Here is a 17,034-nt window from a genome sequence, read left to right on the forward strand (position 1 = left end):
GAATTAAGTAGGGCATGTTCAACAATCAATGACCTTCAGTCACAATTACACAGTGCTGAAATACTATCAACAAATAATCTGTACGATGAACTTGTTGCTTCATCCTCAACAATGCCAATGTGTATCGATCTGACTTGTGATAGTCCTTGTATTAAAAACCCCAAGCCTCAGCAACATTCCTGTTCCTATTTAAATAGCCATAACAAAATAAAAAAATACATTAAAATAAGTAAAATAATTAAAAAAACTCAAACTTTAATAAAAAAACAAAGGGCTGGCACAAAAAACCTGGCATTAAGAAAGGAACGCTCAGTTTTAGTAAATAAATTAAACACCCTTTCATTATCCTCTCAGAGAAGTAGAGAAAACTATGAAAGTGAAATTCAAAGCCTCAATGATGTAATTAAACAATTGGAGGACTCACTTAAAACTGTAACCATTAAATATGAGCTATCACAAAGGCAGATTGATGAACAAATTCTGGCAGCTGATGAGTTGTTAGCCCTAGGTACCTACAACATGGCTCGCTTTGAGTCTTTAGCAAATAAATGTAACTGTACTCATGAGATACCTATGACTAACCTAAAATTATGTGATACAGTATCTTCCAACCAATTAGAAACATGCCTGGAGCAGTGCTCAACTGTCATACCAGACCCTTCACCTTTATTAAAAAGTATGCCTGAAAAACAGACAATTATATTTTCCGACATGTTAGGTAAAGGTTTTGGACCTATTATGAACCATTACCTTGATCACTCAGTGACTAATAGATGTTCACCGGGGGCTAGTTTCGATTATCTTATTAATAGTTTGAATAGTGACTATTTAGATGTAAATAAAAATGTTGTTCTCTTAATAGGAGACAGTTTGAATGTCAAAAAGCATCAAATTATAAGATGCATTGATAAATTACTAGCTTTACATAGTAAAACTCAATGTAAATTCGTTATGTGTGCCTTTCCTTACTGTGGCACATTTAGTTCAAAGCAGAATGAACATATTTATAATTTAAATTTATTAATTTATAACCTGACATGCCGTCATAGTGACGCAGTTTTTTATTTTGACATCAATAAATCCATGTCATCCCTATTGTCTAGAGATAGTTTAATTTTATCTAAGAAAAGTAAGCATCACTTGGCATCTTTACTAGCTTACAACTTAAATGATACTGTTACAAGTATTGTAACTAAGTCTATTGACACCTCTACATATTGTACTTCAAGTACCACCAATATTTCTAATATTGACCCTAGTACTTGTTCTAGTACTATAATAAATAGTTATTTAAACTAGACAGTGAGACAACGGGGAAGCTCTGTAATATGAACATTGTACATCAAAACATACAGAGCTTCACCGGCAAAGAATTAGAAATAGAACTGTTTGTTGAAAAATTCAATATACACATATTGTGTATAACTGAGCATTGGCTCACTGGAGCACAAATAGCAGTTAACATCAATAACTTCAAAATGTCAAGTGTGTTCTTTAGAAAGACTGCTATTCATGGTGGATCCTTAATTTTTGTACGCAATAATATAACATGTAAGGAGCGAAAAGATATAGTTAGTCTTTCTGTGGAGCGCATAATTGAACTGTCTTGTGTGGAGCTGGAGCGTTTTATAATAGTGTGTGTGTACCATCCCCCCTCAGGTGATTTCAACCAATTCGAGGATGTAATGGAAGATGTCCTTAAGCGATTGTGTATGTCTACTAAAAATGTAATAGTATGCGGGGATTTCAATGTTGATATCTTATTACATAATACTACTACGACTAGGTTGTTAAACTTATTTAAATGCTTTAATTTGAATAATGCTTTCGATGAACCTACTAGAATCACAGCAACTTCAGCATCTTGTTAAGATAATATTTTTTTTAACTGTGATATCTTAGGTAAATCGATATTAAACAATTAAAGGTCAGATCATTGTGGCCAACAAATTACTGTTGTTGGTACAAATAGAAATAAACTTATTGTTAAGTACAGGCCGATAACTCAGAGTAAACTGACGCGATTTGAAGGTGAAATATCAGCCAAAATTCCTGCTCTCTTTTTTGAAAACTGTCATCCCGACAATCTTTATCGTACGCTTTTCAATGAAATAGAAAGTGCATTTAATAAAGTATTTACTTTTAAATACATAGATTCTAATAAAAAAATGAGGTTTAGTGATTGGGCGACAATAGGCATTTACAAAAGCAGGGATAAGTTGTATGAGCTATATGATGAAAAACAATACAATCAGACTCCAACCTTCCTTGAATATGTAAAAAGTTACTCCAAAACATTTAAAAATGTTTGTAGACAAGCTAAGTCGCTATACATTAAAGATCGGATAGTAAAATCTGAAAACAAAATACAAACAACCTGGAAAATTGTTAATAATGAATCTGGGAAAACTAAATCTCGAGACGGAAATTTTGAATTAATTATTAATAATAATATGGTAACTACTGATACAGAAGTTGCTAGTACTTTTGAAAACTTTTTTCAGAATGTTCCTATTTTGTTAACAGATTCACTAAATTCCTCACCTAAAGACCTACACAAGCTCAGAATTTATTAAGAGGCAACATTAATGAGTGCAAAGTTTTATTTCATTTCAAACATATAGATGCATCGGATATCAGTAAAAACTTCAAGTTGTTAAAATTAAAGAAAACAGGTGATATATGGGGAATGTCGGTAAAGGTAATATCTCAAATTATTGACGTCATTGCTCCTCTTTTAGCCATAATTTTCAATGAATGTGTTGATTTAGGTACTTTCCCGAACCTAATGAAACATAGTAAACTCATTCCTCTATTTAAATCTGGTAATAAAAATGATATAAACAATTACAGACCTATCTCAATCTTACCAGCTCTTAGTAAGATATTTGAAAAAATTATATTAAATCAACTCTTATATCATTTTAATGTAAATAACTTACTACACCCTGAGCAGTATGGCTTCACTAAAGGTCGTAGCACAACGGACGCAGGCGCTAAACTTATAAAACATGTTTATGATGCCTGGGAATGTTCACAGAACGCCATGGGTGTCTTTTGTGATCTATCTAAAGCTTTCGATTGTGTTGATCATAAAACCTTGCTTCTTAAGCTAAGCCACTATGGTATCCAAAACGTTGCACTAAATTTGGTTGCCTCTTATCTCAGCAATAGAACCCAAAGAGTTTGCATAAATGATGCAAAGTCTCAGGGTTCAAATACCTCAATGGGTGTCCCACAAGGCTCGATTTTGGGTCCTTTTCTATTTTTAGTGTATATAAATGATCTACCGTACCATGTCAGTGGAACATGCGACATTGTATTGTTTGCAGATGATACATCTCTAATTTTTAAGACTGATAGGAGTAAAGATAACTCTGACGAAGTAAACCGTGTTATGTCGCATGTGTCGCACTGGTTTACAGTTAACAACTTACTTTTAAATGCAAAAAAAACAAAGTGTGTCGAATTTATCTTACCAAATGTAAAGAAAATTGATAAAAATATAATGATAAATGGTGAATCACTAAAAATAGAGACTTCCACAGTTTTTCTGGGCGTGACCTTGGATAATAAGCTACAGTGGGGTGCCCATATAGATTCACTAGCGGGTAAACTAAGCTCGGCTGCCTACGCAGTCAGAAAAATTAGACAGATTACTGACGTTGAAATAGCTAGGCTAGTTTATTTTGCGTACTTTCATAGTGTTATGTCCTATGGAATCTTGTTATGGGGTAAAGCAGCTGATATCGAAACTATATTTATATTGCAGAAAAGAGCTGTACGGTCAATATATAAACTTAAATCACGCGAATCCCTCCGTGAGAAGCTTAAAGAAATAGGCATACTTACTGTAGCTTCACAATATATTTATAACAATATAGTATTTGTAAGACAACATATTAGTCTTTATACACAAAAAGTGGACATAAACAGTCGACTTACAAGAAATGGTCATAAATTAGTGTCATCTGCATATCGTCTGCGTAAGGTACAGGGATCATTTGTGGGATTGAGTATACGCTTTTATAATATGATTCCTAAGGTGATTTTGGATCTGCCAATGCACAAGTTTAAAGAATTTGTTAAAACACATTTATTAGAGCGAGGTTACTATACAATTGATGAATTTTTTAAGGACAAGGTTGCTTGGAAGTATCCGGCTCCGCTTTCAGCTCTCACAAGATAGAAAAATGAATGTTAAAATACAAAATGTAAATTGTTGATGTTGGAAAAGAGCAACTGCTGAGTTTCTTGCCGGCTTCTTCTCGGTAGAATCTGCCTTCCGAACCGGTGGTAGAATCACTACAAACAGACAGACTTGACGTTTCAAAAGTGCTTATATTAGGCCTACTTGAAATAAATGAATTTTGAATTTTGAATTTTGAATTTTGAAAGAACTCGCCATTAATAAATAAACTATTTTTTATTTATCGTTTGATTATGGTCGACTGTGCAGATACGAATCCTCAAGTTCTTTGGACACATAACTAGGAATAAGCACTCCATGGAACGACTTGTTGTCAAGGTGAAAGTAGAAGGTCACGCGGTCGATCACCCACGCGTTGGACAGACATAATAAAAGCTGCAACACAAACCTCCATAGTACAATTTTCCCGAAACGCTGGAGATCGTAACAAGTGGAGGTGCATTGCGGGGGCTGCCGTAGCCAAAGAAAATGTATCATCGTCAACCACGAGCACTCTGTCAAGAGTGAACGACTAAGGAGAAGGATTTTTTATTTACTTTTATTCCACTACAAGTTAGCCCTTGATTGGAATATCCCTGGATAATAAGTTATTATGCAGTTGATAGCGGACTATAGGTGTTATGTTGAACCCATATTCCTAATTGGTTTCTACGCAAAATCGTATCGAAACGCTTAGCGCCACGTCTTTGTCTTTAATGTAATATCTAGCCTCCCACCAGAGCAGACCAGAAAAAAAATACATATGCCCCTGCCGAGAATCGAACCTGGGACCTTCAAATTGAAACCACAGCGATGACCAATGTGCCAGAAATGTCGTCAAAATCGTCAAACCAAATATTTCTATAGGAATGTAATCTACATGATCAAATCAGAAATGAGTAGATCCGCAGAAGAACCAAAATTACAAAACCGCCGTATAGGCAGCCGCGAAACAAAAGTGGCAATGGGCGGGGCACATAGCTCCGAGAATTGGACGTTGGGGTCCCAAGGTGCTAGAATGGCGACCTCGCACCAGTAGGTAAACATATTTCTGTGGAATTGTTTGTGTAATTTAAAAGATTCGGTAAAGTTAGTTCGATAAAAAAATTGACAAAGTTAAATGTCTATCTACAATTTTAGGGAATGTTTTCTTACTTTTTTATTTTAATAAATGTGTTAAAAAATATTCTATTTACGATTCAGTATGTATGACAAACTGATTACTGAGTTTGGGTTTTATTTTATTACTAATTTATACAGATGAATTCAAATTCAAATTCAAAAATGTTTTGTTCATGTAGACCTTATATTACAGGCACTTATAAACCGTTCATACATTTAACATGTTACACTAATGTCAGTGATGGTGATAACTGCATTCGTTAACTTAAAACTAAAGCTAGGAGGGTTCCAAACGCGCCCTGGTCTAAGAAGAGCCCACAACAAACTAAGCCAGGTTTTTTTTTGTTATCACCATCTCACAGTCTAGTTAATGTTGAGCTATGAAGTAAGAGCAATTCATACCCAAGCTTTTTTATCATACTTATAATCCTTACTATTTTAATAGGATTTTTCTATAAGCTTACGTTTTATTTAAACTTTGAACTTATTGTGAGATATCTCAAGGATTTCATCTGGTAATTTATTATAAAAAGATATACAATTACCCTGAAATGAACTACTAATTTTATGCAGCGTAGTAAACTGCACTACAAGTTAATTTTTACTATTATTAGAATATTAATTACGTTTCCTCCAAGTGAACATGATATGATGTTTGGAATTGGACATGTTCTTCAACAGGATCCCCGGCATTTGGTTCTTCTTCGAGGATACAATCTGAAAGAGCGACCTCCGAGTCCTGCGCCGCCGCCCGTACCGGACATACAGACAGATGTCTATTGGTAAGTTGTTAAGCTTATCTTATCCTCGCTATAAGACTGATGTGAAAGGCATATACTAATTTCGGCATCGACGGTAGGAGAGCCGTAGCTTAATTGTATAAAGAGCTCAGGCCGCGATTGCCAGGTTCAAATCCTGCAGTGGCGTGCACTTCATATATGCAAAAAAGCACTGCCTGCCGAAATTATTTTATATAACTCGTATTGGAAGGGAAATTTTCTAGTTTTCCATTTAAGTTTTCGATGTAACTGCCTTTATGCATACCCTGTGCACGCCACTGAAATCCTGTCGGTTCCGCAAATTTTTATATGCATTTTAAATTTATAAAATTGATAATTCCTCTAAGTGTAGTTAAAAACACTAATAAAAATTATAATAACACTTATTTTATCGAAAAATCGCCGCAGTCACCTTACGTTAATAACAGATGCCAGGTCTTAGGTGTAGCAGGAGGTATAATGGTGCCTTCTCTCTGCCACTTCTTCTTTTCTGCGGAGATGTCCCTGGCGTATTTTAATACGACTTTTTTTTTATACCACTACAAGTTAGCCCTCGATTGGAATATCCCTGGATAATAAGTGATTATGCAGTTGATAGCGGGCTAACCTGTTAGGGAATTTAGGAGTTATATTGAACCCATATTCCTTATCGTTTTCCATGCGACGTCGTATCGAAACCCTTAGCGCCACATCTTTGTCGGTAATATAGTAACTATAATTATACTTTTTCTGTGGAGAGGTCCAGGGCCCGTATTAAAAGTGGAATGTCCCGGATTCGATCCCCCACGGGGGAAATTTGGAATTTTATATTTTCTGAAATTTATAGTTTTCTCAGCGCACGCGAAGTAATAAATTTTATATCCAAAATTTTGCTACTTTGGGTTACATTATTGCAATTTTCTTAAGGATCTTAGTTTTTTTTTTTTTGTAAAAATGTTAATGCCTTTGTTACTTCGTGATAGTTTAGCTTTCTTTTTGTGAAGTAAGAATTAAAATCGGTCCAGTACTTTCGGAGACTATACAAACAAAATATTTCCTCTTTATAATATTAGTACATATACATAAATAATCTGCCTGCCCTCTACTGTTGTTGGTTCTTGTTTTATAGTAGCGAAACCATAGCCTATAAACTGAGCGACACTTCACAGGACATGCAAGGAGCACGTCCCGCAACATGCAGCCCTGTGACCATCAATTTTAGACTTATGCGCCTGTAATTACAACCAACAATTATTTATTGTAAAGTCAACCCTTCCAGAGGATGTGCGTAGAGGGTACATTGCCGAAGATCTGTTTGGTGTGGAGTTTAAAGATTGGAGAAATTATAAATTACACCATACAGATTCTCCTGCGTCTCGCAGAGTACAGCAAATTAAGCTAATTTTCGTAAATGTAATTGCACCGGCAACCGCGCACTTTAGACCGGTACACAGCATTACAACAATGCAGCTCAGCGACAGAAATTAGCATGTGGATGTGATGGGGCTATTTTTGGTGGCAGCCAGCCGCCTATCCGCAGCGCGGTTCCTCAACCGCGAGCTCCGCCGGTGCAGTTCCCACGTGCCGCGGTCGGTCCGCGCAGCAACTGGCTCGCCCCGCCGCGGCAAACCACTTACGCCAACTCCGCGCTGCTCACACAGCTAGCTCAGCCGTCCTACCCCCCGCCACCGACACAGGTAACTCGCTTCTACTCTACTCTATGTCATCATTTATTATTTATTCATAAGACAAACCAGCAATTTATTGTATTTCATTCGTAAAAAAATAAATATGTGTTAGAATTTCAAATTCTGTCTTAACTTGTCTTGTCACCTCTAACTTATAAAAGTTAGAGGTGCTGGGATTCGAACTCCGTCCCCCGAAAGTCGAAGTCCTACCCACTGGGCTATCACCGCTTCCTAATAAAGTGTTTAAAACCGATTACTTTCAATCTATTGAGTGAAATTAAATAAGAACCGGTTTCTCAGTTAAACCGATACGAGTCCAATAAGTGACAGAAACGGAACTAAATCTACGTTTATTTTTAAGAAAAAATTAAAATTCTACTTGATAAATAATATGTCAGTATAAGTCGTTTCCAGTAAACGATGATCTTTGTTTAAGTCGTATGTTTTTGCTCGGTAATATTTGTGAAACTACCCGATTGTACGAACATTTTATTTTAGCTGCATAAGTTATGCTTTATAGATTTACGAGTATATGTACCTTCTATAGTGTACGCTCACAACATGTTTTATTTTGAAGTTTAATTTTTTCTCAACTAAGCGAATTTTTTGTAATTCTTTTGAGAAATAAAGATCTTAAACCACAAACGGAGCCGTACATCTGTGGCGAGAATGCATTGTAATGTACATTTGTTTCAGGCTAATTTGCAGCGTATGCAAATGCAGCCGGGCCCCTCGAACGCCGGGGTCGGGGGGCCTCCACCCGGGGGCGTGGGGTCCGCCGGGCCCGTGGGTGCGGTCCCCGGGATGCAGCGGACGTACATCTGGAGTGGCGTGCTCGAGTGGATGGAGAAGGGCAAGGCGCCGGGAGACCAGCAAAAGGTCACCAAACATCTGCCGTGTCAGGTAAGTTAAAGCTCGCACTAACCGATCTACGTCTAACTGTTAGATTTATTAATGTATTTATTTTAATTCCATTTGACGGCCGATTGGTGCAGTGGGCAGTGACCCTGCTTTCTGAGTCCAAGGCCGTGGGTTCGATTCCCTCAACTGGAAAATCTTTGTGCGATTGATGTTTTTCAGTGTCTGGGTGTTTATATGTTCATTATTATAAAAAAATATTCATCAGTCATCTTAGCACCCATAACACAAGCTACGCTTACTTTGGGGCTACATGGCGATGCGTCTATTGTCGTAGTATATTTATGTATTCAAGGACTAATTTTTAGTGGAATAAAAAAATAGAGTCATAAGTCATCGTTAACATAACGTACTGTTCCCAAACTTTGGTGCTCGGGCCGCACAGTTCAATATGATGAGTTCTAGGTGTCCGCAAACTCCAAGGACGTGGAGCCGGAGCTGAAGGTGGACACTTGGCCCACCAAGCTTCTGATGCAGCTTATGCCAAAACAGCTCATCAGCAACATCGGCGGGCAGTACCTCAAGGACAGCAAGTCGGTTCTGTTCCATCTTCAGCAGAACGAGGCGCTAGATGCTTTGACCAAAGTCATGGTCAGCGGATTTGTGAGTGGACACCATCTTTTTCATTTTTTTTAACCTCTGACGCAAAAACGACAAGGTGTTATAAGTTCGACGGGTTGTCTGTTTGTCCGTATGTGGCATCGTGGCGGGCGAATGGATGAGCAGATTTCGATATTGTTTTTTATATGACGGCCGAGTGTCGTAGTGGGCAGCGACCCTGCTTTCTGAGTCCAAGGCCGTGGGTTCGATTCCTACAACTGGAAAATGTTTGTGTGATGAACATGAATGTTTTTCAGTGTCTGGGTGTTTATCTGTATGTTATAAGTAATTATGTGTATTATACTCATAAAAATATTCATCAGCTATCTCAGTACCCATAACACAAGCTACGCTTACTTTGGGGCTAGATGGCGATGTGTATATTGTCGTAGTATATTTATTTATTTTATTTATTTATATTGAAAGTTGAACGAGTCGGGTGTTTTCTTAGCTGTGTTTGATGAAAATCGGTCCAAGATGGCCGCCGCCGCCACAAAATGGCGGTTATACATATTTTTTCCCAAGTCGCTTAATATGGGTGACAAATATGAGGGCTTGACTTGTAGAACACTATAAACTATGACAAATTTCAAATCCAAGATGGCTGCCACCTAAAAAGGACAATTTTTTTCACAATATTGGTATCAAATGAAAAGGCTTGACTAGTAGAATAACTTACACGCGAAATAGGAAATCCGGTATTTATATTTTATTATTTACTGTGTTTTCAGCAAGTTAGGTATGTCGCAGCCATTAATCATCATCATCATAATATTAATGTCCCACTGCCGGACACAGGCCTCCTCTCTTAGAGGAGACGGTTTTAGAGCATATACCCACCACGCTGCTCTAACGCAGATTGGTGGGCAGTGACGTGCATTTCATACATGCGCAAAAGCACTAGCATATCCTAAAATTGATATATAACCTCGTATAGGAGGGGGACTTTTGCCATTTTATGCAATTTTTCTGCCGTATGCATACCCTGGTAAGAAACCCAGTGCACGCCACTGTTGGTGGGCTGGCAAAAATTTGGATATTGATTGATTTTTTCACAATTATTTCTCCGTCTGCACAGGCGGGCTGCGTGCACTTCTCTCCCATGTCATCCCCCCCACAATGCGACATCAAAGTGCTGATCCTGCTCTACACATCGGATAAGAAGGCGTACCTCGGCTTCATTCCGAACAACCAGGCGACTTTCGTCGATCGACTGCGAAAGGTAATTTGCTAATAATAAAACCTGTCAGGTATATCACAACTAATAGACCTGATATAGTGCTAGTCGATCGATCAGTGCGCCGTGCAATAATGTATGTTGACATTACTATTCCACATGATAATCTGTTGAAAGCTGAAAAGGAAAAAGTATCAGTCAATGGTCTTCTCGCGAAAAGCTTCGACCAACATCTCAAGAAGCTTTCGCTTGGTTGTTGGATCAAGGGTCGGATACAGAAGGCAGTAGTCCTTGAAACGGCGCGTATTGTGAGGAGGTTCCTCACTCTGGAGCCCTGACCGCCGGTGGTTTGGGCATTCAAAAGCCCCGCAAGCGGAGGGTGGATGTTTTTTATTTATTTTTAAGCATTGTTAAGAACTAAAAAAAATGAAAAAGAATAAATGATTAGAAATAATAAACCTGTCAATCAATCAAAGCCTACTCGGATGCCTTGATTTTGATTCGAAAGAGATCGGTGGCTAATTTTAAACACCAAACATAATTTAGTTGTCAACATGCGAAAGGTCCATCATGCCAATATGGTTAAAACACATGCAGAGTTTTAACCCGACAGCGACCCTGCGTTCTGAGTCCAAGGACGTGGGTTCGATTCCGTGTTGCGATACATGTACTCACCAAATCGTTCTTATTGTTCTAACCGAATGCCTCGTGTTGAGGCACATACATATGCTCAACAAACAGTTCTGTTTACGCTAAACTCACAAACGTTTTCTGGTTGCGTAAACCGAATGTGTCGTGTTTAGATACATGTTCTAGCCAAAGGTTCTGTTTTCACTAGACGTATGTCTCGTGTTTAGGTACAATATGTACTCGTCAAACTGGCGTCAACCGAATGCCTCGTGTTTAGACACATGAACTCACAAAACTGTTCTGTTTTCGCTAGCCATATGCCTCGTGTATCTATAATACATGAACTCACCAAACCGTTCTGTTTGCGCTAACCGAATGCCTCGTGTTTAGATACACGTAACCACCAAACTGTTTCGTTTGCGCTAACCGAATGCCTCGTGTTGAGATACATATTCTCGCTAAACCATTCTGTTTACAATAGTCAAATGCTTCGAGTTTGGGTACATGTACTCACCAAACTGTTCTGTTTTCGTAATCCGAATGCTTCGTGTTTAGATACACGTACTCACCAAACTGTTCTGTTTTCGTAATCCGAATGCTTCGTGTTTAGATATATGTACTCACCAAACCGTTCAGTTGGTACTAACCGAATGCCTCGTGTTTCGATACATGAACTCACCAAACCGTTCTGTTTGCGCTAACCGAATGCCTCGCCTATTCACTGGACCTCGCCTATTTTGGACGCAATGCACTGCATGCAATAGTGGCTGAATGAGGATTCTGTATGTTTACAGAATCCTCATTCAGCCACTTACAGATTCTCCTGCTTCTCGCGGAGTATAGCAAATTAAGCGTAATTTTCATAATATATCATGGAAGTAGGCGAAAAAGTCATGAGTTGTCATAAAACCATCTTAATCTTAATATATATAAATCTCCTGTCACGAGGACTCCTAAACTATTTAAGCGATTTTGATTTTAATTGGCACACCGTGAGCAGTCTGGTCCAACTTAAGAGATAGGATAGCTTAGATCTTTAATTATAGTCGCAATTTTATTTTATTGCAAATTATCTGTCTATAATTAGTTGACAGTCACATGTTATATATTTATATATATACTACTATAATCATTTAAGGCTTAGCGATACTGAATACTTTAAAAACAAAATCAAACGCAGACGAAGTCGCGGGCAACAGCTAGTGTCATATAAAATGATAAGTCATTTGAAACGAACATGTGAAATCGGTTTCTCAGGTGATTCAGCAGCAGAAGCAGAGCAAACTCCTGGCTCCCGGCGGAAACGCGCCCGGTATCCCTCCTAACATGCCTTCCGCCAACATGGGAGGTAATTTTTTTTTTTTTACATTTATACCTCAACTGCAATCTGCTGGTATGTGATAATAAATATAAATAAATATACTACGACAATACACACACCGCCATCTAGTCCCAAAGTAAGCGTAGCTTGTGTTATGGGTACTAAGATTACTGATGAATATTTTTATGAATAATATACATAAATACTTATAATATACATATAAACACCCAGACACTGAAAAACATTCATGTTCATACCAACATTTTCCAGTTGTGGGAATCGAACCCACGGCCTTGGACTCAGAAAGCAGGTTCGCTGCCCACTGCGCCAATCGGCCGTCAAATCCGATAATGCAGTCTAAGACGTTCACGGGCTTACCTGTTAAATTTTTAGCAGTTATATGAAACCCTGATCGATTTCCACGCGACATCGTACCGGAACGCTAAATCGCTGTCGCGTTTCCTTTTGAGGTATATCGTTAGCAACCCATTACCGGCACAATAAAACAGTATTCTCTCAGAATGAGAATGGTTCAAACCGTTTTTTACACACCTGGCAAGGTCTGTTGTAGACTACACACGCCTTTGAGAACATTATGGAGAACTCTCAGATGCAGGTTTCCTAACAATCTTTTCCTACACCGTTAAAGCAAGTTATATTTAAATTATGAAAATTTAACTTAATTTGCTATACTGCGCGAAAAGCAGGAGAATCTGTGTGGTGTTATTTATAATTACTTCAATCCTTATACTCCACAAGTACGGATTTAGCAATTATTAATTTTAAAGTCAACATCTCCTGAGGAGCGAAACGTGCGTAGAGGGTATTTGGTGCCATTGTTTGGTGTGTAGTACACCATATAGATTCTCCTCCTTTTCGCGGAGTATAGCAAATTAAGCTTAATTTTCAAAACATGTCATTGAATTCCGCAAAGTAACGCCTGCATCTATCCGATATTTTAATTGATTCAATTAAAAACGCACTTAAGTTCGAAAGAATCAGGTGCGCGAGCACCACAAAAGGCCCCTGAGGCCCTACTCACTGGGTTATCACCACTTGAGCATTAAGGTACGGAACCCTAAAATTCAAATATTCCCATGATTTAAGCAAATAAATTACGTTTAGGTAGCGGATTAGGAGGGGGCATGCCCTCCGGCCTTGGATTAGGACAAGGGCTGGGAGGCTCCCTGTCGGTGCCCAACATGTCCAATCAACAGCAGCAACAGCAACAGCATCCACAGGTATTTTTTTTACAACCATCACTCTACAGTGACTCAATTACCCAACCTGACTCTTGAGTGCCTCGTGTGATATTTTGTTACCTCCGTGAACGAATAAGTGGAATTCGTTCACGCGAAAGTAAACTACGATTTGTATGAAATCGTAAAGCGCCATCTGGTTTCAAAACTGGGAAACAGTTATATCACTTCATCTAGTAACTACATTTATTGTATTTGTATATATATATATTTATATATTGTATGTATTTATTTCTTTATTATTTGTATTTGTGTTAGCTATTTGTGTATTATTGTTGTATGTAGTTTATGTTATGACATATTTTCAAAATTGCACTATCCCGTTTCCATAATCGTTTTCTTCTTTCATTAAGGGTTGTCTGGAGGAGATCGCTTAAAGCGATAAGACCGCCTTTGCGCATTTTTATTTATATTGTATTTATGTTTTCAATAAATGTTATCTATCAAGGGATAACCTTAATTGTGTGCAAAAAAGAATTTATCTATCTATCTATCTACATTTTGTCAACATCAGTAGTGATTCGTTTGTTTATTTTCTCTGCCTTATATGCCAAATCCGTCGAATTGGACAGTAAATCGAAATTATACGCCATAAAAAAATAATATTGATTAACTTTGAGTTTTATTTGGTTTCTTTCTCGCATGCCAATAATTTTAAAGTTTGATTTACATTAAAAATCTCGCTTGGTTTTTAGAAGTAGTAAAGCATTTTGTGACAGAGCTCGTCCGGGGAAGTGCTACCACCTTGTTTATTTCTGCCGCTAAGCATTTGACGGCCGAGTGGCGCAGTGGGCAGCGACCCTGCGTTCTGAGTCCATGGTCGTGGGTTCGATTCCCACAACTGGAAAATGTTTGTGTGATGAACATGAATGTTTTTCAGTGTCTGGGTGTTTATCTGTATATTATAAGTATATATGTGTATATATTTTGTCATGTTTTAAGCAAATAAATGAATACGAATTTAAAGAGGAGAAGCCGACAAGAAACTCAGCGTCAACTGTACTTTGCCAATACTTACTGTATATACAACGTTTGACCGAATTATGAAATGCTGTTAAAGGGTGCATAAGTATATTTCATAAGCAATCATACTGTAAAAATATTAAATTAAAAGAAGCATATGTACGAGTATTTGCCATACAAACTAATTCAAAACATTCTAAGTATTTACTTATGACATATAAGATAAAAGACCGACACGCGCATAGTACCTACGCTATGCGACGCGTACCTAATAGGGTGACAGGAGTCACTTCATATTAATTTTCATGTGATTTGAGGGCTGTATACGATTTCTTTCAGTGAAAACTATGGCAGTGGTTTACTCAAAGAATATTACCGTTTCTGTTTCACAGATGAATCTCAGGGACAGTAAATTGTGTATATATATATATTTATTCACGTTGTATATATGTTCATTTAGTTATATATTAATATCAAAAGAAACCCCATACTCATAACTTACAACGTTATATCATTTTAGTTTCAATCTATCTGAATTTATAGCACACTTTTAAAAAATTACAAATAAATTTTCTTCAATCTCCTCTTGTCACTTTTGTACATCTATTTTTCCCGCCATTTTATATGACCTTCCTTTTTGCTCTAGGTTCCTGTCATTTTAAATTCCTACTCCAACTTATACCGACCACAGATTATGCATAATTTTGAGTAGATTAAACGAAGATACCTTTTTAACTTTAACCAAATGTACATACAAAGGAATATTTGCTAACAATATTATAGATGTGAAAGTGTGATTGTCTGTTTGTTTGTTTGTCGCCCTAAGTTATCAACCAATCAACTTCAACTAGATTTTTGGCATAGAGTGAGTGCAGAGATTAACAAACGCTTCTCCAGAAAAACAAACGGTTCCCACGGGATTTGTAAAAAATCTGAAATAGACTCGGACAACGGCTAGTATTCAAAAGCCTTAATTTCCAGGGTATGATGATGGGCGGTGGCATGGGTGGGCAAGTTAACCAAGTAGGCCAAGTCGGGCAAGTCAACCAGGTCGGCCAAGTTAACCAGGTTGGCCAAGTTAACCAGGTTGGCGGAAAAGGTCCCCGCGGTGTACCTCTTGATGGATTGGAAGCAGCTCGTCAGCAGAACCTCGAGAAGATACAGCATTTGCAGCAGACCCTGGAGGCAGCGCATCAGCAGGTATCTATTTAACATCAGCATCAATAATTTCAACCCATTATCGTGTCACTTACAAAGTCAAAGTCATAAATATCTTTATTCAAGTACGCCCATAGGTGGCACTTTTGATGCGTACATGAGAATTACACGGTGGTGAGATGATGGCGATAACCATATTCGTAAACTTAAAACTAAAGCTACGAGGCCACAACAAGCTTAGCCGGGTGTTTTTTTTTATTTTTGCTATCACCATCTCACATTGTCATTTAAAATTGTTAGAATTGCAACGTGGTTAGAGCAATCATTCACACCCAAGCTTTATTATCGATTACGTAGTCCTCGGGTCTCAGTGTGGGAAGGTTTAAGGCCAGCTTCAGGGTGTTTTCCTTCCATTACCACGATAGGATATCCAGAGGGTTTAATCGCTGTGTTGTCAAAGAACAGTGGTTAGGAATTCGGCTTCACTTTGGGGGGCCGAGTTCTAATCCCAGCGCCTTTAACTTTTCTAAGTCATGTGCGTTTTATGTAATAAAAATACCACCTGTTTGAACGGTGAAGGGCGGTGAAGAAGTCCACCAATCCGCACTGGGCCAGCGTGGTGGACTAATATAATATATTAGTCCACCTATAACTAGGTGGACTATATATAATAAAACCTCATAATCGGAGGAGACGCGTGCCATGTAGTGGGCCGGTAAGGGGCCGATATGATGATGAAGCAGTTGAAGATGATAAAGCGGCCTTACGGTACTTCACCTGTACCTTATTTTTAAAATTGGGTTCGGGTTTTTTTTTGTTATAATATAGTATATAGTATATAGTATTTCGATTTGATTTGATTTGAAAAAGAAAAAAAGGTGTTTTTTTTTTTTTGTTTTATTTGCTCGATCCTAACAATATTAATATACGCAGTATACAATTGATGAATTTCTTAATGCCAAGGTTGCTTGGAAGCATCCGGCTCCGCTTTCATCTCTCACAAGATAGAAAAATGAATGTTAAAATGTAAAATGTAAATTTTTGATGTTGGAAAAGAGCAACTGCTGAGTTTCTTGCCGGCTTCTTCTCGGTAGAATCTGCCTTCCGAACCGGTGGTAGAGTCACTACAAACAGACAGACTTGATGTTTCAAAAGTGCTTATATTAGGCCTAACTGAAATAAATGAATTTTGAATTTTTTGAATTTTGCATTATTTATTGCTTCACATTTCTCCTTGGCACCCTTCGTGAG

The 17,034-nt window shown here is 37.8% G+C and overlaps 1 protein-coding gene across 2 annotated transcripts in view; it reads left to right on the top strand.

Moving 5' to 3' along the window:
* The window catches only part of LOC120623474 (mediator of RNA polymerase II transcription subunit 25-like), a 31,020-nt gene that overhangs the window by 3,215 nt on the left and 10,771 nt on the right, over positions 1-17,034 (top strand). For both annotated transcript variants that reach the window (XM_039889513.1, XM_039889522.1), the window contains exons 5-12: positions 5,993-6,093; positions 7,592-7,766; positions 8,454-8,660; positions 9,081-9,278; positions 10,354-10,497; positions 12,340-12,430; positions 13,529-13,644; positions 15,607-15,825. In XM_039889513.1, the coding sequence (XP_039745447.1) occupies positions 5,993-6,093; positions 7,592-7,766; positions 8,454-8,660; positions 9,081-9,278; positions 10,354-10,497; positions 12,340-12,430; positions 13,529-13,644; positions 15,607-15,825 (1,251 nt within the window). The remainder of the gene's footprint in view (positions 1-5,992; positions 6,094-7,591; positions 7,767-8,453; positions 8,661-9,080; positions 9,279-10,353; positions 10,498-12,339; positions 12,431-13,528; positions 13,645-15,606; positions 15,826-17,034) is intronic.

Source organism: Pararge aegeria, chromosome 1 (assembly GCF_905163445.1).
Source record: "Pararge aegeria chromosome 1, ilParAegt1.1, whole genome shotgun sequence".
Classification (NCBI taxonomy): Eukaryota; Metazoa; Arthropoda; class Insecta; order Lepidoptera; family Nymphalidae; genus Pararge; species Pararge aegeria.